The 25,814-nt window shown below is 35.3% G+C and overlaps 1 protein-coding gene across 4 annotated transcripts; it reads left to right on the forward strand.

The window, feature by feature from the left end:
* Window positions 1–1,093: 1,093 nt before the first annotated feature.
* POD1 (POLLEN DEFECTIVE IN GUIDANCE-like protein) lies at window positions 1,094–25,814 on the forward strand. Of its 4 annotated transcripts, none has more exons than XM_089815058.1 (10): window positions 1,094–2,121; window positions 13,921–14,024; window positions 21,555–21,643; window positions 21,902–21,975; window positions 22,114–22,264; window positions 22,389–22,556; window positions 24,395–24,492; window positions 24,705–24,827; window positions 25,064–25,129; window positions 25,341–25,814. In XM_089815058.1, the coding sequence occupies exons 1-10, from the start codon at window positions 1,213–1,215 to the stop codon at window positions 25,545–25,547; spliced, it is 1,989 nt and encodes a 662-aa protein (XP_089671184.1). In that variant the 5' UTR covers window positions 1,094–1,212; the 3' UTR covers window positions 25,548–25,814. The 4 variants fall into 4 exon arrangements, with proteins under 4 accessions (XP_089671184.1, XP_089671185.1, XP_089671186.1 ...); XM_089815059.1 differs by having other exon boundaries at window positions 21,937–21,980; XM_089815060.1 differs by lacking the exon at window positions 13,921–14,024 and having other exon boundaries at window positions 21,559–21,643.

Here is a 25,814-nt window from a genome sequence, read left to right on the forward strand (position 1 = left end):
TATATTAGTTTAATTTTTTCTTTAAATATTATTTTTAAGTTTCTATAGTTTATTTAGTCAATAGAATATTTGTTAGAATTTTTTTTTTTTGTATTTTTCTTATTAATTTTTCATAATAGATTTTTTAAAATGATTTTTTTCATATTTGATAAATTTAATTTAAATAAATAATATTTATTAATCTATTTAAAAGATTTTAGTAAATATTATGTTATTTAAATTAAAAATTATTAATAATCTAATTTGTTCACATAAGATTATATTTTAAATATCCACTTTTAACTATTTTTTTTATTTTCTTATTTATTTAAAAATAATTACTTGTGATCTCCACATTAGATTATGTTGTGATCTCTATTTAGTAAACTTTTGACTTTTTAAATTGATTTAGGTTTTATTTTTAAATTACTTTAAATTATTATTTTTATATTAGTTTAGTTTTTTCTTTAAATATTGTTTTTCAGTTTCTATAATTTATTTAGTAAATAGAATATTTGTTAGAGATGTCACTATTATTATTATTTTTTTTGTATTTTTCTTATTAATTTTTTGTAGTAAATTTTTTGATGATTTTTTTTTTTAAATGATTTTTTTTTCATATTTGATAAATTGAATTTAATTGTAAAATTTTAAAATTATTGAACACGTTTTTTAAGCAATATTCAAATTTCCTAAATTTTATATCTATGTTTTAATCTTCAACTTTTTAAATTTTTTTATCTAGAAATAAAATTATATTTACATTATTTAATGTTCATTCTACATTTTTCTCTTAAATCTCATCTCTTATCGGAGCACTCGTTGCATCTAGTTGCATGTACAAAAGCATGCGAGTGCTAGTATTTATTAATAGTATTTATTAATAATAGATGATTACGAAAGAAGATAAACACTTAGTTATATTTGAATTTTAACAAATTTCATTTCATTTCACTAATTTCCGAGTTCCTTAGACTCAGCCGGGGAAAGCGGTTTCGGAAGGAAACGAATGCAATTGGAAGGGTTGAGGTGCAAGCATCCTCGAGGATTTGCCACCTGCCCTCGATTTATACCCATCTACATAAATATGGAATTCGATTTGGAAGAGAGGAGCAAGGAACTGAAAATCAGTTATTCCAATCCCAGGCATGAAGTAATGGCATCTCCCTCGCCAGGATTTCATTCCATCGTGATATATTAAAACCACAGGCATATTATATCTGGTGTGAATCCATGGCCTCCCGCAGGAAGCTCTCCTTTGATCTCTTGCGTTACGTAGACGTTCCCGCTCTCAACGAGGACGGACTTGCCGTTAAATCGCACAGCCGGAGACGCAGACACAAGAAAAAATCTGCCAATTTAGCCCATGCAACAGTAGACAATGGCCAGATTTATGGTAATTACGACCTTCATTTGGCAGATTCCTCCAGTCGGAGGAAATGTGCCACTGTTGACATTGGGTGCCTGGCAGATCTCTCTATGGGTGAAGATCAACAATTGGGCGTTTCAGATGCCTTTGAAACGGCTGATGGAACAATTTTAAGATACCCACACGATGCTGATGGTAATGAACCTGACAAACCCAATGCTCTGTTAGGGCAAGCGAACGGACCAAATGGAATTTTGCATAATAAGCGAGTTGATTCGGTGGAAACGGAGGATATGAATGGGCCTGAACGGTCGTTTTCGATCGCATACTCAGTTGTTGAAGATGTTTCAAATAAGAACGAATCAGGACTTTTGGAGCAAGTATCTACCGCTGTGAGTAATTGCAAAGTAGGGTTTTTGGAACATATTTCCCCTGCGGAATTGAGGCAACGGAATGTTAATGTTAACGCCGACGTGGCGGAGGGAAATGGTGATGAGATTGTGGAAGGTGTTAAGGAGAGTGGGAGCGGTGTGTTGAAGGAGCTACAGCCTGAGAAGAAAATATCTCATGCAATCCCTCAGTTGGGGGATCTGGAGCGTGTGATGGCTGAAACCTCTGAATATCCTTCCTACTCTGGCATGTCTCCTTTAGGATATTTTTTAAGGGAAATTAACAGAGGCAATTCTTTGCGTAGCACAACATCGGTGGGGAATGATAAAGAAAGACAGAGGGTTTACAATACTATGTTCCATGTTCCCTGGCGATGTGAACTGGTAAGTAGTTACGTATAATAGTTTTAGTCCTTAATTTTTGGGTTCTGTTTTTCAGATTTATTCGATATTGTTAACTTCAAAAACACAAATTGATATATTAAAATTGATCCAAGAGAGATTAAATCCCCTCAATAATACTTTAAATACTCAAAGTAATCTGTTCTACTACAACAAATAAGATGTATTCAACATCAAAATTATGTAAGCGAAACTGGGGAATTTTTTAATCAAAACTTTTTCATTACACAATAACATGCCGAGCGTACTGGCTTCTTATTATTCTATACCAATCTGATTTTGTTATGTTCATAGCCTTTACAATGGCGTATTTGCAGCAGCTAATGGCTTCCCAAAAGCCTTTCTTTCAATCTCTCCGATCTTGCCTTTGAAACCTGAAAAAATTACTATGAAACTCAATGCATCTCCACCTTCAAACCTGTAAAAAATACTAATGAAGCTCAATACCTTTCCTTGTTCCTCCACCAAATTCCATTTTCTTTCATTTCCCTCAATTTGTGTCCCACTTGCCTCACATTCAAATTTGAATTTGTAATGTCCCCTTCCAAAATTGCCCTATAATTTGCGCTAAAATCACAATTGCAATAAGTTAGTTCTAGGGCTACATCTTTACCAACTAAAATATTTCCTTAAAACAATACAGTCCTGGATTTAGATTGTGAAACCATAACCAAGCGAACACATACACATATATATAGTCTTCCAACTATTAGGGCTAGATAATAGTACACAATATTTGTACCATACTTACATTATTATTCAAACACATTAGGGTTTGCAGGAAGAAGCATGATGGGTCTGCCCGAAGCGATCCCACACCGATTTTAAGAGAAGAGACTCACCCTCCTCTTTGCCCCAGTGGCAGGCAATATGGATGTGCACACGAGGTGGTCTACTTAGTAGGGTGCGTATATCTGCTTTCTGTATGCATGCTTCATCCCCCTAAGGTCAATAGCTATCATTTTAGAGCTGGAGAGGAGATTGTAATGCGGATTTCTTGATTGCCTATCTAAGCCAAGAGCGGATCTTTGCCTACTTGGCCCTAGCCTGCTTGGCCCTAGTGACAGGTAACATGGATGTTACTCAGGGTGACCTAGTTAGATGGCAACCTCATAATTCCTTCCTTCCATACATGATGGGGGTTTACAAACAGATTTATTACAGAGATACTGGTTAGCTGGCAACCTCATAATTCCTTCCTTCCATACATGATGGGGGTTTACAAACAGATTTATTACAGATATATGCTTGTTGTAACTTATAACCATACATATATATGTATGCACATATATATGTGTGTGTGTAAGATAATTGGTGACAATAATGTATAAACAATATTCATACCGCAAGAGCAATTTATAGGATAATAAGATGCTAGTAATGACAGTCCTGAATTAATCAGATGTTTGTTGTCATTGTGTGCTTGATCTGGAAATTATACTCTTGCTTTGAATGCTGTTTTTCCTTCTATTTGATGATTTTCTCTATATTCTTAGGATGCTTGATGTGCCTTGATAGTGGTCACTTCATTATTTCCTTCATTTATTTGACCCATTGTTCTTTCTGACGGTTTGATGATGGCTTGGTATTCAAGTCACCTGATTCACCCCTGGCGAACCCAAAACGAATCCGAATCCAACCCTAAATTTTTTTTAACAAATTTTGAACGTGAATCTTGAACCTGAATTTGTACCTGAATCCGAACCAACAACCTAGCTTAGAATCATGCCTTTCTTCATCTTAAGTACCCTTCTATCGTGCTGGAGAGTTGCATCCCTTAGGCAGTTTTGGTTCCTTTCCAAAGAATGGCATTTCTTCCATCCCCCTCTTGACTTATTTTAATTGCTATTCCTAATTAGGCAGTTTTTCTTCCTTTCCAAAGAATGGCATTTCTTCTATGCGCCTCTCGACTTATTTTAATTGCTATTTTTAATTAAGTCTTAACTCCTTAAGATCTCTGCCTTAATTCAATTGAATTCTTATTTTATTCTTCCTCATTGTTACCCTATGATGTCTGTTTAATCTTATTTGAACAATCACTGCCCTTCTATTTTTAAGGATGCTGATTGCTGTGTTAAATAGGGAAGTGCTGTCCATTATGCATCAGTAAATTGTATTGTCTTATGCACAAGATAATTTTCTGTAGTTTGTTGGCAAGTTAAATGATATTGACATGGGGCATTACAGAATTTCAATTTGAAATCTCCATTAAGAGTTCTTACAACACCTCTTACAACACGCTCCTCTTACAACATGCTAAAATTAGCTGTCCATTTAAGACCACGTGCACTTCCACTTGACTCCCAAGCTTATGCATACAATTAAGTTCCCAAGAATTCAATTTTGAATTAAAATTGGCTTCATTTGAGGCATATGTGGGGTCCAAGTTCTCAATTCCCACCTTGTCAATTTTTGAATTTTGGCAATGTTAAATGCCACCAGAATGCATTAAATTACAACAATAGTTCTAATATAAACCTTGCCAATATATTTAAAAAAAAAATATGACATATCAAATACCAAAAATTCATGTAAAAACTAAAATTGCAACAAAGCATTAAATGTGAATCCCTTTGGTTGATGCTGATTACAAAGATACATGCTTAAAAAACAAAGCATAGATGCCCAGAAAACTAAACCACTGTTGTGAATCTTCTTACCATGATAACAGCTGGGGAAACTATATAATTTTCTAGAGTCAAACTGAACCATCAAAATGATGATAGCCGTGAAAACTAAACCATGCTGTAGAATCACTTTATAGTGACAGAGAGGAACAGGAAGTTATGAAGTATTATAATATTAAAAAATTCCTCAACATAACCAGGAACAATAAACAACTCAGTACGCCACACTATGAAGATCTAAACTATTCAAAAAATTCTCAATAGCATAACCTAGTATGCAATCAAGACATATAACTTGTTCATGTCCAGTTCAACAGAGATGGCTAGACTTTTACAACACCGTAAAATGAAGTCAAGCTTGGGGTCCCTTATTGTTGCCTTAAGGGTTCAACATTCATAGGTCTGGATGTTTGTGTGTGTCAATAAGATAGGAATGAAATGTATAAAATTTCATCGTAAAGCATCTCTATGCATAACTATCTTTAGTTAAACCTGAATTTAGCCAAAATTCCCTGTCGCCACATCTTTCTTGCTACAAACTTCATTTGCAGTGGTTTTCTCCTTGTCAGGCAGTTTGGCTATTGTAAATATAACGCTGACTGATGATGATAATGATCTTTAATCTGCTCTTAGGCGTATCTTCCATCCTGCTGGTGTCTTTTCAAATTTCCATTACCAAATTATTCTTTGCAACCTGGTTGAATACACTTACTATGACTTTTTTGCACCATGATCACAACATATGACCTCATTTAGGCCCAGAAATTAAATGGTTTGATTTCCCTTTCTGTTATTTTTGGTTAATTGATTAACTTCTTTCAATTTCATCCCCACAAAAAACCCATCACCATTCCAGAATATCTGAATGACACAGGTAGGCCCAAGTGTTTGAAAAATATGATTGCTAAGGAGTAAGGAGTATAGTTATAGTCATAGTTACACCGGCCTGGGGGATGGGGGGACGAGTTTCTGGAACGGGGGGGATAGAGGGGCCTCAATTGGGGATGGCGGCGAGGGATGGGAGGGGGGGACGGGGTTTATTTTGTATATACTATACATATGATACTTAAAATGCTAATTATGAAAATATATGTAACAATGTAACAATATAAGACATAAATATGAAGTATAAGTTCATCAAGACCGCTATTGCTAGTTTAGTTTTAATATTTACTATTTACATTGCATTGAATATTGAAAAATGAACAATGAACGAGATCTAAGTTCTAAGTTCCAACTTCTATCAAATTGAAATAACTTAAACTAAAATAATCAAAGATTGAAGTTTCTAATGGCATCAAAGTATGAGAATCATTATCTCATCAATCATTAAGTGGCATTATAAACTTAATTACATCAAGTAGCAACAACCATGATATGATCACAATGTTCAATGTTCAATGTTTCAAACTTCAAATGACAAATATGATTGTCATGATAATATAATATCCAAGTCTAAAGTACAAACTACAAAATCAAAAGACACAATGTCAAGTACTAAAGACCCAAGAGCCGCCAAAATGCAGTAGAGGCTGCCTAGAGGCCTCTAATCATCCATGTCAACCTGAGGCTTAGGCTCAACAAACTCATCCTTCGAACTCGCGGCCTCTTCAAGGGTGAGAACCGTGAGAGGAATACCAACCAACCCCACATCTAGAGTATTTGCGTCCTCATCAACCTGTGAGGGCGCCTTTGGCTCTACATCGCATTGTGTTGTAGGGCTCTCCTTGTACACGTGTCTTGCGATCTTCAATACACAAGGCATAGTGTACAATCGCTCGCTTCTTTGCTTTCTCAGAGGTAAGTCTATTCCTCTTAAGAGAGTGGATGAAGCTATAAGTAGACTAGTTCCTCTTAGAAGTTGAAGAACTAGATACTTAAGATAACATCATAACAATCAAATGACTCATACGAGAATCAGAAAATTGAAATTGAAATACATGACTAAAAGACTAAAGTAAAAGTGAAATTGGAATTTCAAAGTGAAAAGTTAAGGTTTTAAAGTAGGAGAACATGAAACCAGAGATAGGAGACAGATGGCTAGTGTCATAGTTGTTGATTTGGGTCCATGACAATTTCACCACAAAATAGGATCCTCTTGTGCCATTGTTTTTATGTTGGCCTAGCTCTAGTTGGATAGCCCCTAAGAGTGTACTAAATTCAAAATTGATATTAGATGACCTCATCATCGTTCTGTGGTGTAACTCTCCCAGGCCTAGGCATGTACGGTTTCGGATTCAATGCATAAGCAGCCATATTTGAGGGAGTGTTGAGGCTATCCCATCTACGTTGAATAATAGGCTGAATGTGCTTAGTGTAAAATGCTAAACTCGGGTCCCTCTCTTACACAACTACCCTCATCTGGCCAAGCATAGCATTAGTGCACTCGTACACCTCTCCAAGAGTAGATGCATCCGCATCCCCATATGTGGTGACGTGGAAAACTGGAGTGATGAAAGAGACAATGTATTTTGCATCACTCCAAAATACAACACTCTTTACTATCTCCTTCACCCTCAACTCCTGCGTTGTCTTGGATCCATCCCACCTATTCCACTCATTCGTCATAACCATGAGTTGCAATGGCTCCTGCAACTCAATCATTCTCTCCAAAAGAATGAAGTAGGATGCATATCGGGTCTTAACTAGTTTCAGGAACTCCTTCCTTGCGAAGCTTCTGAAAAGGGCATGTGAGGTGTGGTGATTGCAACATCTAGACATCTCTAGCATCACTCACTACTCCCTTAATCCAGGGAATCTTCCCCATGTCCTTTAGTGCATTGTTCATGGCATGCACACAACATGGAGTCCACCAAATGTGTCTAAAAGCTGTCTCAACAAGTCTATCTGAAGCTCTACACATAGGTGCCGCATCTATCACTACTTGGACCACATTTTGTGGCCCAACCTCCTCAATAACATCCCAAAGTATATGAAAGTGAGAATCAACATCCTTTCGATGCCTTGAACTAGAGTTGAAGTAATAAGTCATCCGCCTGCATTTGCATTGCATACTTCTTATGGACATTACACTTTCCATCTTCCAAACCTTACCTTCAATCTATGTCTTTAAAAGGACTAGCACAATAACCACACCAAGTTGCCCCCCAAATTTGACAAACTTATCCAGGCTTAAATACCCAGTGAGAACATCTGCAGTCTGATTGTCTATCAAAACTTATTGCAGTAAAACCGATCCTTCTTCTACCAGCTTGCAGATGTAATGACAATGAACATGCTTGGCACGTTAATGAAAGATTGGATTTTATGCCGGTTTGAGTGCTCCCCTTGATCAGGGTACAAGGTCCTGCTTGTGACATTTGCATGTCAGAAAGCAATCCTCCAAAACCAAACTGCCTCGCATAATGCCCTAGCTGTTCCTCGATATTAAATAGTTAGCCACAGTTGAGGAAAGAGCCACTGTAACTTGCTTCTTGCTGGTCCATTTGCAACACCTATACCCAAACTGAATACATACCCAAAAGTGGATTTTTTGTCATCCATTGCACCTGTCCAAATATGAGTCTGCATAACCAATCAACTTTGGAACCATCTAAAGTGCCTTTCACATATATTAACACATGCTTCATGCGATCCAATGTTCAGCTTTTGATGCTTTATTGAAGCCAGAAATGTAGCTCACAACAAAACTAAGATCATTTCTAGTGGCAGTGAGGTAGATGAGGGTGGCCATGATTTTCTTTAATGTGGTATAATGTACTGCAGGTGAATCAGATTTAGCTGACAACTTCAACTCCTTCTCCACAGGTGTTGAGGTAGGTTTCTAGTCCTGGACTTGAAACTTATTAAGTAGACTTCTGACATTCCTAGATTGAGAGATAAAATATCACCATCTGCCAAGCCTCAGTGCCTAAATAATAATGGAGAAACCCTGAATTTGCCATGTCAAAAGCCTGGCACAAATCTGATAGCTGCAATCAAATTGTGCTGAATCGCCAGTAATGTTAAAGTCATCAACATAGACAACATGAAAAAAAATATCGCCATGAGAGTGTTTGACATGTATATTAGTGTCAGAAGGGTTGGCTGAAAACCATGATCAACCAAGTATAGTTCAATTTTGATGTACCATGCCAGAGGAGCTTGTTTTAGTCCACAGAGTGCTTTCATGAGCCTACCTACTTGATTTTCTTTGCCAGCAACCTTGAAACTAGCAGGCTGCATCATGTTGAGTTCATGCAACTCACTATTGAGGAAGGCACTCTTGACATCTATCCAATGAAGTTTCCATGCAAAATGGGTTGCAGTATCAAGAAGAAGACGAATTGTGCTTATCTTGACAGTGTGAGCAAAAGTCTCCTCATAATCAATGATTTCTAGCTGTGTGAATCCCCAAGCTACCAATCTAGTGTTGTATTTATCCAAAGTACCATTTGTGTGATACTTGACCTTATAAACCCATTTGCAGCTGATAGGTTTCTTCCTACAAGGAAGATCAGAAAGAACCCAAGTTTTATTCCTTACAAGACTATGGTATTTTGCCTCTTTTCCCTCTTTAGAATTTCTTTAGCCTTTGATTATGTCAAAGGTTCTTGAATGCCACGGATATTGGCCATAAGAGGAAAAATAATTGTTCATGAATGCCATGGATGTTGGCCATAAGAGAAAAAATGATTGTGTTTTGTTGCTTACCTTTTTTGCCAACTGATCTGCCCTCAATAAGCTCATCATAATGAAGATCCCCTATAGTCCTGGACCACTACTTAGTTTGGAGGATAGAATCGTCAACATCTGCTATAAGAGAATATAATCTCTTGGGGAGGCCGAAACAATTGCATTTCGATGTGAATTCTGAGGAAAATCTAGTGGTGCTATATCGTGACTAGACTTCTCATTTTCAGAGTTAGAATGATGTGAAGCCCTTCCATCAGGGGAACCTAGAGGAAGATAAGCATCTACATCAAAAGCTTTTACAGGCTGATTCTAATGACTAGTAGTAGAAAGAAACGGATGAGTATTTGCATCAACCACAACATTTTGACTGAATATGAGACTATCTGTCTCCACATCAGTCAACCTGCATGTCTTGCGATTGTCTTTGTCACCAATAAACATAAGTTTTTGACTTTTGAAATCCATCTCGGCACACTTGGCTTTTGGAATCCCATACATGAGTTGTAGAACCAAAGACTTTCTGATGGCCCACCTTAAGCTTGCCTCTGGACCAATCTTCTTAACAACTTGTATAGGTGACCTATTTAGATGATAAGCTGTAGTATAAATTGCTTTTGCCTAAAATAAGATGAACAAACTCCTCACCCCACCCCCCTCACAAGTATCTGAACTTAGAGTAACATTTTGAGAACCTGACTCTTTTTTAACTAAGGCTTTAGGCTGTGACTCTCCCTGCTTCTTTTGTTCAAGGCCAACAAGACCTATAGCCAACCTTGTGTGACCATACTTGCGGCAATAGTCCCTCACAAGTATCTGAACTTAGAGTAACATTTTGAGAACCTGACTCTTTTTTAACTAAGGCTTTAGGCTGTGACTCTCCCTGCTTCTTTTGTTCAAGGCCAACAAGACCTATAGCCAACCTTGTGTGACCATACTTGCGGCAATAGTTATGCTGAATTTCTTTTTCTTGTTATTTTGAGAAGAATGATAGCCTTTCAGTTGAGAACATTGAGCCTCCCTTTGTTTTTAGCAAAAGTATATGCAGAGAATACTTGCTTTGTGGAGGACAAATTGACATCAGTACCAAATTATTGTTTCCAACGATCTTACTATAGATTTTTGGTGCAAAGCTCAGAGAATTTTATATCAACACTAGTTGAGGCAATGTTGAATGTCTCGACAAAGTACTCATAAGAATTAGGTAGACTCTTCAGAGTCTTTAATACCATGTTTTCCTCCCGTTTTCGACCAATTGCCTCCAACTGATCATGATTGTCCTTAATCTTTGTTAGGTGCTCACTAAGGAGGTTTTTTCATCCATGAGGATGGTAAACATGTTCTTAAGAAAGAACGCTTTGCTCTTGTCAGAGTTTTCATGAAAGTCCTTCAAATGATCCTAGATTGCCTTATTAGTTTTACCAGATGGCACCCAAGGGAGCTGATCATCTATGACATAAAGTTTCATGAGCATGATAGCTTCTCAGTTGCACTCATTCCATTTGTCTTGATCTTTTCTGGCAGTGGTAGGATGCGTAGATGGGTCTAGAATAACTGCATTTGTGTCTTCATACTTAAAGATACTAAGCATTGATTACTTCCAGGTGTTAGAATTTTTCCCATTGAATTTTTGAATGCTTTCAAGCATTATATTTGTTAATTATGCCATACATTCTTCCCAAGGCACAAAAAATAAAGGCAAAATGCTGGCACAAAATTCAAAATAGAAATATTCCTTGTAGAACTCCCAATGCAGGAAAACGTGTCCCAGCCACAAGTATGAAGACCTAGAAAGCCTAGGTCATGCTAGAAAACCTAGAGAAAATAGCAGAACAAAAAACAATTCTGCAATACCAAAAAATACAACTCTAGAAAGTTTTGCAAACCCTGGGTCTGTGAAAATGCCACAAGAGTTTTACAAACTCTACCCAAATTTGTAGAACTCTGGCTTGAGCTCCAACAAAAAAAAGTGGGCTGAAACAGGCTAAAAAATGTGGATTTTGAACTCATGAGAAGTCTAGTCATGCAGGTATGAAACCTCAAATAGGTTGCCTCGACTCCTGAGAACAAAAATGCAAGAATCTTAGATGGTAAGCAAAAAAGATGACCCATGAGAAAGTCTTTGTTGTACGAGCAGAAAATATTTAGTTGGAAAATGGCGGCAACAATCTTTGTACAAAAAATTATGCAAATAGGTCTCGTGACGAGAGACTAGATAATGTGGAAGGAAGAAAATGTGATTTGAGGCTAGAAAATGTGATTTTCTTCAACCGCTTTCCATTCAATTTTTCAATTGTGAATTACAGAATACCTGTTCAGAAAATTCATTTTTCAAAAAGCTTGAAAAGATTTCATTTGGATTTTTTTTGAAAAAATGAATTTTCTTTTTTTACTTTGATACCATGTGAAACAAATGTAACATTGGTAATTGCATGATTATTATTGAGAAATGAGGAATCATCTATAAGCAATTACAGCGAAGTAGTTTTTGATACAAACAATTGACTATTGAAAACAAGAATAGAAACATTCTATTCTAACTAGACTGAAAGAAATCTAAACTAACTAATTACATTGCTGACCATTAAGTATATATAAATATTATTCTAACAAAGCTAGGATCATTGTAGTGGCATGGTTTGGGTACATTTACTGTTCTGGGTATAGCTTGGGTACTTCTTGGGTGATTGCTAGGAAGTACCCAATGGTTTTAACCAAGCTAATATGCCAAAATCTGTGGATGCACCTATGAAACAAAATATGCATTACGTTTAAGTTCTCATCAGATCTCTATATGGATATACCAAGTAAATCTCTCTATGAAGTCTTTAAATATTTAGAAGGGAAACATGAATTACACAATATTGTGATGCTTTTAATGAAGAAAATATGAATATTATATATGAGGTATTTTATTTATAAATTTAGCAACAATAATGGATTAATATTTATCGCCCTTCTTTTAATAATTATAACTTTGATGATTGAACATACATACATACATGCAATTAATGAGTCAATAAATGAGAACAAAATTGAGTACGAAATTGCATCCCATGAGGAATGTTGATGGCTGGAAGCAAAATAGTAAATAGTTTTTAACTTTTTGTAAAACTGAAATACATCATTACAATTACATCTTCCTCTTCTCAGCACTAGTAAAAACTAAGGGATACTTGCTCGATATGTGTGACTCAGGCTGTCGCTTGTCCTCCATCCTGTGCATAGCTGGCATTGGAAATGACTCCCCATCCTTCTCATCCTCAATGTAATCCAGTGTGAAACCAAATCCACCCCCTAGATTCAACAAAACCTGTAAAAAAGTGTTAAATCTTTTTCCAATGACTCAAAATCATGTTATAATACTTAAAGATGATTTTCTATTTATCCAATTGTAACAAAAAAAGTAAAATGTTTTAAAAAAATATAGAAAGGAAATCAGAAAACCTATGTGATAATCTGTCTTTGAAAACCACCTCAAATCTGCTTCAAATCCACTTTTAATAGATTTAAATCAGTTTGCAAGTGTTTGGAAAGAGTATTTTTCCCCCTCTCAGCAAAATGCGAGTCAGGAAATGATAAAATAATACTTATTTTGCATAGTTTGCCTTTATGCTTAGGTAGCCGAGTCTTTAACAAAACTCACGGGCTAGTTTTTCCTGCAAGTTAAAGTTGTAACTACTCACTGAGGAAAAAAGCTCCTGAGTTTTTTGCCACTTGAGTTTCTGGCGAGTAGTCCATCTGCAATTTTATTTGTAGTTTTATTGGCAATTATGGACTTACAAGTATCCCTCTTCTGCTTATATTTATAACCTTTATGTTTGAACACACACACACACACACACATACACATACACACATACCCACACACCTACACCTACACACATACACCCACACACATATCAGCACTGGCCCTCGCTGCCGCCCCCTGTTGTCCCCTAACCTCGGCCTTTGTTTCCCCATCCCTTTGTCGTGAAACTTAGTGGCATACTGGTTTATTCCAATTCCTTTTAAAAAATGTCCCTGGGCAGAAATTAGAGGGTTCACTTTTAACAAATACAAGTAATCATCAGCTTTGATGACTATGAGTCCATTAATGGGAAAATGGTTATCTGAGATACAGAATGGATTAGCATAAAAAAGCTGGACTTGACAAGCATAAATGGCATTTTATGTTCTCTATCGTTTGTTTCTTTGACATTGTGATTTTTGTTTTTACTGCATAATAGTTACAGTAAACATTTTATCTAAGACTAGTTTATAGGGTGTATTATATCTGCATATCTGGTTCGGTTTCTACACTGAAAATGCTTTTGACTGTATAGTAAAGATCATATGAATTTGTGTGTTGAGATTCAGTTTAAATCCCACACTAGGTTTTTAGCCAGGCTTTATAGCTGTTGGTTGATCATATCAAGGGTCCCAATTTTGTTTTGATTTCTAGTATAATCTAGCTTATTTTGATTGTTACTGGTACTATCAAGTCCTTTTGACTTACCAAGAATTAAACTGGCTGTTGCAGCTCATTGATGTAGGATTTTTCATATGTCTTGATTCTTTTCTTTCATTATTGACTATCATGCCAGCGAGGATATTAGGATTCTTCTGGAGATGCTTGTATGTCAGGTCAGTGTACAAACGTTCAATCTTTATTTGTGTGCTCTTGCTTGTATTTAAAGAACAGTTGTCTGAGTTACTTTTATATACATTATTTAGAATAAATTTCTGATAACACATTCCTGTGAGAAGTGAGCTCTGTCTGTAAGGTTTTATTTTTTGGGTTATATTAGTTTATGAGCTTTCTTTTTTTCTTCTGAAGAATATGAAAAGTGAGTTTTAGTGTATGCAAATATTTTTACTAAGAATTCTAGAAGACACTAAAACATGTCCTTGTGGGAGAGAAAATCGGATACATTGATGGTGGTTTCTTGAGAGATGAACTTCTCGAGAAATATATTTCTTCCCTGAACAAGATGGGCAACCAGAAGTTCTCATTCATGTTGCGGTATCATTTCAGGTTTTTCTTTGGGTTTGAGAGAAGCTCAAATCATGCTGTCCCAGGTTCCCCACATGTTGCTTTCTAGCAATTTCATTTCTAGTTGTTTGTGTTATTTTTGTTGGAGATCAATGCATAAAACCTTTTGCTTATCTGCAATTTCTCAAGTTTACAAGTATATGCAGATCAAATTCTGCATGCTATATTTAGATTGAAATTAGCAGAGATGGATTGTTGTTTATTGCTCGAAATAGGGTTCCCAAGTTGCTGGAATGGAGCAGAATTGTAGTTATACAAACTAGCGAAGCATGGACATTAGAAACAATATGAAACAGAAAACATTCTGAGTATAACATAGAACAATTTAAACTGGAAATCTCCATGTGAGAAAAACCAACTGGAAATGGTAATTGTTTGGCTTCCTCTCTTCTTTTGGCCTGGTGAGTTCTAAATGCTTTGATATAGCATGTTACAGGAAGCTTTCTTTTACTATTTCTGCACTAAGAATTTCTGCCCTCACAACCTAGGTTTTCTCCAATTCTCAACCTTATGTTCTTATCTAAGTTGCCGAGTTGTGGGACATTTCCGGGCAATGCATGGGAATCATGGGATTTCTGTCTTTAAATGCCAAAATGTTTAGTGATTCTAGTTTGATCTTTTAGATATTTTTAAGACCTAGACAGCTGTTTGGCAAACTTTGAACTTAATTCTCCTTTTTAGCTGTATATATATGTGTGTGTGTTTGTATTTGTATGAAGTTATGAATACATAAAAAATGTACCCACCCCCACAAAAGAATTCTGCCGTACTGGCATTTCCTACCCATGTACCTGCCCCTTTACCATTCCTGATTCGGCAAGTTAGATTCTTACGCCAAAAACAGAAGCTTAATGACATGTTTTAAATCACCAAGTCAGCAATGAGACCATCACCGTGCTGTATTCAGTGGTTTGTCACTGTACAAAACTCTCTCAGATTTAACTTTGTTTTTTGAGCTATAGAATTTTTATATGTATCATTATTGGTGCTGTGTGAGCTCTTATGTGGTAATAATATAACATTTTATAGAGGCTGGATTGTTTGTTTTATGAGTCCTTATGGTTGATTGAAACATAAATGAGACAACAAAATGGAATGAGAAAATTTCAATATTGTATGTGTTACTGTGGCAAGTTGTTAACTGATAATTATACAGATTATTAAGGATTTTATGGATACCTAGGGGTTCTAACAAAATTTTATACTGTAATTAAATTGTAATAGGCATCTTACCTTCAATTAAAAGTTTTGCCAAAGTTCATCCAGGACTAGTATGCATCCTTGTCTAGTACTGGCTTGCTTTATCAAAATTGTCGTTATACAGAGCCCCTTGCTGGCAAGCTGTCACTGGAGTTGTTGGTTATAGGAAATCAATCTAGTTTGCACAAATTCTGCAGGACTAACCATTTGCAAAAATACTACACATGCTGATTCTAGATCAGCAACATGTAGAACCTTGTTATGTCCCCTTTTGGGGTTACCCTAACTTCTCCTAGAATCACAAGTTCAATTAAAATAAAAGGTGTCTTATAGTTAGAATTTTAACTTTACCAGCAAATATGTCTTTAGGAAGATGGCCATGGAATAGGTCCTGCAATCATATTAGATAATAATATGCAACATAATTCTACTAATATTTCAATTAAGGATCAGGGTAACATATAAATGCACATATATCATTAATTATCTCAATCTATTTAATTAAAGCAATTAAGAAAGATTCAATAGTTCCATTCTCATAATCAACCATGGTAGGGGTTGGAGAGGAAGCATGTTAGGGTGCCCTAATTTTACCATGGTTGAGCCCAAGATTGCAGATTATCCAAATTCAACCTCTTGGTCCCAAGCGGCAGGAACTCTTGTCCATCCAGCATGAGGTGGGCTACATAGAAGGGGAATATGCACCGGCTGGCCTTAGTGTGGTCCTCTATAATCCTTACATGGTAGTTTGTAGGAGATTTCAATAAATAAACAAGTAATACTAATTATTATAATAGAGGGTATATATAGGTCATATGTGCAATCACAAAATATTGATAGATTATCTCTTTATCATTTTCCTGCATACCACAAATGAGTAAGATCACTACGGTTGGCAATATACAGTAGTTTCTGGTCGGATCAATCTATATGCTTGATTGCTGCTGACATGGAAACTGATTTCCTTTTTATAAGTATGGATTTACTTTTATTGATTGATTCCTTGATGCCTTTCTCCATCGTGGTCTTCTACTTTTATCTTCAGGTATCTTTGAAGAGAGACATCTTTGGAAAGTTGTCTTTAAAGGATGGTCACAAGCTTCCTTAGTCACACCTTTTAATAACCAAAATCATTCACTGCCGAAATTATTTTACATAGCTGTTTCAGGTGCCTTAATTGCTGTTTAACGTAATAGTGTGATGTTGTTTCTTTGCCTTTATACCAATTATTGTTCCTTCTAATAGAATCACAACTTAAATTATATTGCTGCCGTCTAAATTATTACTGTTGTCCGTTAGGTAATCATCACTGTTCATTACTATCTGTAGGTAATTGCTGCATGATTGTTGTCATATATGTCTTATTATCTTTGGCTTGGTATGTTACTTCCCACTGAAAATTGTGCAGTCTTACAAATGTTACTTCTCTATGGTGGGGGCATGGCAATCCGGTACACACCTGAACTTCTATCATTAAGGTGGAGGATAGAGTGAAGACTGGAAGATGAGAAATATTTTAAGTTTATGTAGATTATTCTCCATTGGAGAAGACATAGATTTGCAATTCCACATTCCAAATCTCTTCAAAATATCTGATGTATACTTTTCTGGATTAAGTATGATACTGTCAGAATTCTGCTGTACTTCCAATCCTAGGAAGTAATGAAGGAGTCCCAAGTCTTTCATTTCAAATTCGCTAATTAGATCTTTTTTGCATTGATCTATGAGATGATCATCACCTGTTATTAGTAAATCATCAACATACAGTATCAAAATTACTATATCATCTTTATCTTTTTTATAATATAAATTTGGATCGGCTTCATTCTTGCAAAATCCTAAGCTGTTGAGATACTTATCAATTCTTTCATACCAAGCCCTTGGAGCCTGTTTAAGCTCATAGAGAGCTTTCTTGAGCCTGCAAACAAAAACGTTAGGATTACGAGTTTCAAATCCTTCAGGTTGCTCCGAATATACTTCTTCTATAATCTTTCCATTTAGGAATGCTGTTTTTACATCCATCTGATGTACTTTCCATCCCTTTGATGTTGCAATTGCTAGGATTGCTCTTACAAAAGTATATCTGGCAACAGGAACAAAGGTTTCTTCATAATTGATCCCTTTTTTCTAAGAGAATCCTCTGGCTACAAATCTAGCTTTATATTTCCCAATGCTACCGTTAGCAGCATGTTTTATTTTTAATATCCACCTGGAAGAAATAACAAATTTTCTTTTAGGTCTTGGAATAATTTTCCAAGCATCATTCTTCATAATAGATTGGTATTCTTCTGTCATAGTTTCTTTCCAAGTTGTATGTTTAATAGCATTTGAAGGATTGGTTGGTTCTGTTTTGGACAAATTATTCATGTTTGTTGTATAACTAGAAAATCTTTTAGGTCTTTTGCTTCCTCTCACTATTCAAGAAGGTGCAGCAAAGTCTTGTGCTTCCTTGACTGTTTTAATGGCCCAAAGTGGTCTTTTCTTTGAATTTTGAGTTTTTTTCAAGATTTAGATTTTGAATTTCATCGTCAATTTATTCTATGTTCTCCCTTTGAGACTCAGACTCAATATTTTTTTCAGAACTAGGTAAAGGAGAAGATTCTTCAGAACTTAGGCCTCTTTTGAATGCTAGATTTTCTTCAAAAATTACATTCTTACTAAGTTCAATATTTTTTTTTCTAGGTATGAAAATCCTATATTTTTCTGTCCAGGTTTTTAACTTAGTTCTGTTTTCTTTTGGAACATGGATATATACGGGGCACCCAAAAATCCTAAGATGACTTATATTGGGTTTAACCTTAGTAAAGACTTCTTTAGGAGTTTTATCTCTGAGGTAAGAGTGAGGGCTTTTGTTTTGAATATAGACAGCAGTACAAGAGGCTTTTGTCCAAAGATAATTTTCTAGATTTTGATCAAATATCATGGCTCTATCAGACTCTATAATTGTTCTATTCTTTCTTTCTGTTACCCCGTTTTGTTCTGGATTATAAGGAATGGTGTACTCCCTCTTAATTTCTGTTTCTTTACAAAACTTTTTAAACAAATTTGAGGTGTATTTTCCTCCATTATCAGTTCTAAGAGTTTTAATTTTATGTTCTGATAAGTTTTTAGTTAATGTTTTGAATTCTTTAAATCTCTTTAGGATTTCTTCTGATTCTTTGTACTTTAAGAAGTAAATCCATGTTTTCTTAGAGAAGTCATCTATGAACAAAATATAGTACCAGAATCCTTCAAGAGAAGCAACAAACATAGGTCCACATGAATTTGAATGAATTAATTCCAAAACATTATTTGTTTTTCTAGTGCTATCATGAAATGGACTTTTGGTGTTCTTACCTAGTGCACACCCTTTGCATATGCTTTAGTGGTCTTTATTTAGTTTAGGTCAACCAGTAACCATTTTCTCCATAGTTAATAAAGTTTTGAAATTTAGATGTCCTAATCTTCTGTGCCATATTTCATTTATGTTTGCAGCTTCATGAATTAAGGCTTGAATAAGTCGACTAGATTTTGAATTTAATTCATACAAATATCCTTTTCTCTAACTAATCAACGTTGCTTTCTTAATTGAGGAGTTCTTTGCCTAGGTTATTACTTTATTGTCCACAAATGCAACAATATGCCTATCATCTTCAAGTGCTGTAACTGAGATTAGATTTCTTTTTATTCCTAGTACGTAGACTAAACCTTTGAGAAGAAGAGAATTTCCTGATTTTAGTTTCAAGGTGCAATTTCCAATTCCTTCGACGGAATGTGCTGAATTATCACCAATGGTGACTTTGCCATTAACCTTTTCAGATATAGAGTCTAGTGCTTCTTTGTAACTTGTTATATGTCTAGAAGATCTACTATCAATTACCCATGCTTTACTTGAGATTTCATTTGATTGTGATGAATACAATACACGATTCTCAAGATCATAGTTATCTTCTTCCCTAGTAACATTTGTACAGTTCGCTTGTTGTTTAGAATTCTCAAGACAATTAGATCTGTAGTGTACAAACTTTTCACATCTGAAACACTTTATTTTGGATAGATCTTTCTTGGGTTTGCCATTCGTTTGATTTCTATTTTTCTACTTGAAATGCTTCTTCTTGCCCTTAAAGGAGTTTGTATTAAGAACATGAAGTTCTTCATCTTCTGTTTTCAATTTCCCTCCTTTCTTTAATTTTTTGGATTCTTCTTGAAGACAATCTCCCTTAAGTTTGTTGAAGTCAGGAAGTTTTTCTCTGGCACTTATTCCTTGTGCAAAGGTTTCCCACGAATTTGGTAATCCATCTATAGCCATCAACGTTAGTTCCATGTCACTAATAATGGTTCCTATACTTGTCAGTTCATCTCTAATGCTGACAACCCTTAGGAAGTAATAATTCATTGATTCTCTTTTCTTTATTTGTATGTGATTTAGTTGCCTTTTCAGTGCGAGAACTCTAGTTGCATTGTTGACCTCATATGCATTTAGTAATGCATTCATCATATCAAATGCCTTCTGATGTTTTGTTAGCATAGGTACAATATCATTCTTTACTCCATTTAATATGATTTGAATGGCTTTTCTATTTCCTTTACTCCATATAAGTTTGTTGAAGTCAAGAAGTTTATCTCTAGCACTTATTCTTTGTGCAAAGGTTTCCCACGAATTTGGTAATCCATCTATAGCCATCAACGTTAGTTCCGTGTCACTAATAATGGTTCCTATACTTGTCAATTCATCTCTAATGCAGGCAACCCTTAGGAAGTAAGAATTCATTGATTCTTCTTTCTTTATTTGTATGTGATTTAGTTGCCTTTTCAGTGCGAGAACTCTAGTTGCATTGTTGACCTCATATGCATTTAGTAATGCATTCATCATATCAAATGTCGTCTGATGTTTTGTTAGCATAGGTACAATATCATTCTTTACTCCATCTAATGTGATCTGAATGACTTTTCTATTTCCTTTACTCTATATAATTTTATGAGGTTCAATACTAGGTTGTTTGGATGCTCTATCAACAAATTGTTTTACATCATTTTCTTCAAGAATCATCATGATTCTGAATTTCCAGGCATCAAAGTGTTCTTTCCCATCAAACCTGTCCTTGGGTTTGATTGTGTATGCCATTGAAGATAGAAGATAGATGTTAGATATATATAAAGTCTGATTATTGAATTTTGCAGAGCCTAGGTTTGACTACCAGAGCTTTGATACCATGTAAAGTTTTTGCAAATTCTATGACTGAATCAGAGATTAGATTCGACCGTCTTCCTCTCCTTGTAGCTTGCTGTGAATAACTTCAAGGTCTTTTCTTGAATTAAATTAGAAATATAATTCTGAAAATTGTCTTTTGTTCTGCAAGTCGTATATGGGCAGTATTGACTAAGGAGCAGACTATTTTGTGTTCTTGTGTGCTCTTAGACTTCAACCATACCCATTATAAATAGAGAGACCTAGGGACATGTCCTTACAAGGGACATGTCCCTTCCAAAACATTCTTCAACTCTTCCTAGAGGTCGGTGACTTTTCCAAGAAACAATAAGTTTAAATATAACTTAACACAAAATGAGTTTAGTTAAATCCAAACTAATTCTAAGGATAGACGCTGATATCCCTAAGTGGATAATGTAAAGATTTTGGATCAATCTATGTCATGTAAGAACAGATCAGACTGATTTGTTATCAGATCAGTAGGATTATAAGTTACAGAATTAACAAGAAATACACATATGACTAACAACAAGCTGTTGAAAAAGGATTTTATGGATGATACACTTCTTTGATCCCTTTCTACGAAGGAAGAAAACCCTTTTGTATTTTCAAAATGGATAAGTGAATTTTAAAATAAGCAAAGCAAGTTTCCCAATTAATAATGGATATCAAACATGCTTGCAATGGTTAATAATTTATAACATTACCAAATAACTGACAATGAAATGGGCAGGCAGTTCCAGATACCACTGGCTGATGACCTTTCAGACTTTGGGTGCTTTGTGGTGTTGATTTGGGGAGTTGCACTTTTACAAGTTACAGGTAAGATGACTTCACTTCTTTTGGGATTTAGTCTGTTTCCATCAATGTTTCAGATGACACTCAGTGGTACAGCATCAGGATGAGGAAAGAATATTTAATTTCTATCAGCCATCAATGTAGCAAAGATTAAAAGCTGTTTCTTTACTTTAATATTTTGCAGCTTTCTTAGTGGGTTGTGTTTTAGCTGTAGCTTAATGATAATTCTTGTAATATCTATGTTTCATTTAAGACCTGCCTTTTCTTTTTGCAATATCACAGATATTAGCTTAATTTATCATTTTATCCGAGGACAGGGCACAATAAAGCTTTATGTGGTGTACAATGTCTTAGAGGTGGGGTAAGATTATAAGCTTTATGCAGCACGTGCAATGTTTTTCTAAGGATTGAAACTCAATTAATTATAAGTCTTAATTATTTATAGCCTTCTTGGTTTGTGGTGTGCTAAATAAACAATGTGCCATTGAAAACAGATATTTGACAAACTGTGCCAATCATTTGGAGGGGATGTACTTCAAGTACTTTTCAATTCAGCAGTAGGAGTTGCAAGTAGTTCAAAGGAGCATATGGCCTTGGAAACTGTGCGCTTTATTTTGGACCTAGCTATTGCTGTTGTTGCCTTCAATATCCTTTTCAAGAGCAATTTTGCATTTTAATGTATGCTCTTAAATAATCTCATTTCACTTTCCAGTTGGGTGTACATTTTCATTTTCAATTGCATTGTAGTAATGCCCTTAACTGCTTTTACTTGCGCATTCTTTCATTATTTTAGCTCAGGCAATCACTCTATCAGCTGCAATAATAGCCCATAACAATGCCTTGATGGCATTACTTGTATCCAATAACTTTGCCGAGATTAAGAGCAATGTTTTCAAGAAGGTGAGCACAGAGAATTTGCAGAAGATGGCCTGTTATGGTGAGTTGTCTTACACATTACTTTTGAGAAATTCCACTCTCTATATTTTAATTTTTTACCCTGTATAATGCTCATACATACATGAATGATATGCAATATTTATTAATGCATTTGAGAATATGAATCAGGTTTATAAACAATGAAGAGTCAGTTTGAACGTTTTACATGTTTTGGTTTTGCTACTTTTTGATTCCAAATAGTTTGCCAGTGAAATGGAATGCACATGCTGTGTTTGGCAACAAGTCCTGTTAGACATTCCTGTGTTTGAGACTTAAGGATGGACAGTAGAAACCAAGATCTATCTGTATCACTTGAGAGCATGATGTTTAGAAGATGGATTAAAATATTCCTTCAGGTCCACAACTCAAAGAAATACCAACTTAAAAGTTAGACAACAGCTGTGACATTTTATAGTTAAAAAATTTCTTCAAAAACACCCACTAAATTTTTTTGAACATATTACTAATTTCAATCATATATAAATCAAATTAGAATTTAATTCATACCATAGACCAAAAAACTAGTTCAACTCGAATTGAGTTATAGTGCCTCTTCCACTAGCCCAGTCATACATAGAAGTTGTCTCAGCTAAAGGTCTTTTTGGCAAGTTAAGCGATGATAACATCTAAGTGGGCACACTCCAGAGTTATATACCAATTCCTTGTCACCCCTGGGCCCTCATTGTAATTAAGTTTTTTATTTGATATTTTCCAATAACTCTTTGGGATTTTGGAATCGAGATCCAATGATTTTGAGGGGCAGTGCCACTCATTGGTAATCTGGGGCAATGCCGCCAGTAGTTTAAGGGGCAGCACCTCTTGTGGGGGTTTGGGGGCAATGCTCCCAATGGGGTCAAAGGGGCAGCAACCCTTCCAAGGTTTTAAGGCCTTTGAAACCTTTACCACCAGAGAAAATATCACTTTTCAATGGCAAGCAAGAAAAAACAATTTATATGAATTTGGACAAGCTTTTAATACGAAAGTTCTACTTTTTCGCACTTACTCATGGGCTTTATTGGAAAAAATTGCTGAATGTTTTTCAAATTGGCAGTTCTTGGGTGAGTAACTCACCTGGCATTTTGACTTCTGAGTACACACTAGTTTTCCGAGTTTTTGGTGAATTTTGTGAACTGCCACCATGATCTGTTATGGTTGCACTCCTTGAAAAGTATGGTAACATTACCATGTTTGTCCAAGTGTTGTAAGCTCAAGACTATGGTAATAAGTTCTGTCAGTGTTTTACTGGAATATAAGTTGGTCCATGCCAATGGAAACTGGGAGGATCATTTTTGTGGGAATGAGAAATTCTGTAATATAGTTTGGGAAATGATAATATTTTTTCTTAGATTGATTAGATGATGGCCTGGTGGATGCATTCTGTACCTCAAAGAGCTGGTTGACCATAAACACTAAAAAGATAAATGATATAAAACCAACAGGATATCCAGATTAAAAAGTTAAAAACATATTATTTTCAGAAGATTGAAAATAGATGATTCTGTTAATCAGTTTTTTATTTGGTACATTTTAGTCCTTACTAGCAGAAGTGAGTTACCTGAAATTAGTAGGCTGTTATAGTTGGGTAAAAATATTTTCATACAAAAGAGAACCGATTGTTTAGGGCAAATATGTTCAAATAACGAATAATACTGAATGTTAGGGGCAGATTGGTGTGCCTCTTTTTGGCTACATTTATGTGAACTGTGAGGAATAATGGCTACACAGCTATTCAGCTGGCACTTGTTTTATATTTATTGTGTGATTCATGTGCGAGAATTCTTATGACCAAAATATACAGAGATCATTTTTTTTTTGTCCTCGTATTTTTTTCTTGTGCAGATACTGTGGAGAGATTCCATATTATGGCTTTTATCATATTTGTATTGGCTCAAAATATTTTGGAAGCAGAAAGTTCTTGGTTTTGGAGTTTCGTGATGGTAGGATTGCTGAACAACCATTGATGGTGTATTCTGTTGTTGGAATTGAATCTTGAGTTACAAACGAAGAGCTTAATTATTTTAATGTTTTAAAATTTACAGTATTGGAATGAAAGAAAATAAATGAGCTCTCAAGTTTACATATCACAACTATCTTATAGTTTTGTTTTCTGCAATGATTTAAATTGCTAATTGCATTCTCATGGATACAGAACTCATGCATGATATGGAGCTGTGAAGTTCTCGTGGATGTTATCAAGCATGCATTTCTTGTAAAGTTTAATGAGATAAAACCGGATGCATATTCAGAATTTCTGGAAGCTCTCTGTAAACAGGTATTTACGTTAGGACACCTCAGGACATGTCAAATTATGTAGATTTACGTGTCATTGGTATGGAAACAGTTGCCATACTAAATAATGAATCTATGAAAGGACACTATGAGGAAAAAGAAAATGGAACGATCATAATAGATTTATTCATCATCTAGTTGTCTTTCTGCCATTTTGAGTTCTGTTTCTTTATTCTTCATCTCACTGAATTAATATTCTCTTCCAAATATTGGGTGCAGACCTTAAACCAATCAAATGAAGTTCACAAGACATTGACTTTTGTTCCTCTTGCACCAGCATGTGTGGTATGTTATATCAATATGGCTTTATAAGACTTGTTTCTTCCTGAAAAATTCATTTATAAAGAGTGAATTATTATGGTACCCTGTTTTAAGAATGGGCTGGTTGAAGAAAAATAATTTAAAGAGGAATATTATGTATGTTGTTTTGGAAGAGTAGTTGTACTTTTTCTCTCTTGGAACACTTCTGAATTGTGGTTAAAATTTTATTTTGTAGGTTATTAGAGCCTTGACACCAATTTATGCTTCACGTCTTCCCTTTGGCCCAGTTTGGTGGAGATGGTTTTGGATTGCTCTGCTATTTACAGTTACATATTTAATGTTGGCAAGCTTGAAAGTTGTAGTTGGTCTTGGGCTGCAGAGTCATGCTAGATGGTACATTCGTAGGTGTCTTCGAAAACAAAGACACTTACATGCTGATTAGTTTTTATTTTCTATCAATAGTTTTTATTCTGGTTGGCATTACTATGTGACAACTGCCAATGATGGAATTTTGAATAAATAATAACTAGAGCCATCATTGCATGTTATGCGGAGCGCACACTCACAAATAGTATGGGCAGTACTGCTATATTCCTATTTATTTTCTAGGTGGGCTGTGAGAATCTATTCCTATTCATGTTTTTCTAGTATTTGAGAAATCAATATGATTAGCACTTGCACCAAAAAGGAGGGGCAATGGTTACACCAA

Source organism: Cupressus sempervirens, chromosome 2, assembly GCF_028749045.1.
Source record: "Cupressus sempervirens isolate cs-2001-9-10 chromosome 2, ASM2874904v1, whole genome shotgun sequence".
NCBI classification, from domain to species: domain Eukaryota; kingdom Viridiplantae; phylum Streptophyta; class Pinopsida; order Cupressales; family Cupressaceae; genus Cupressus; species Cupressus sempervirens.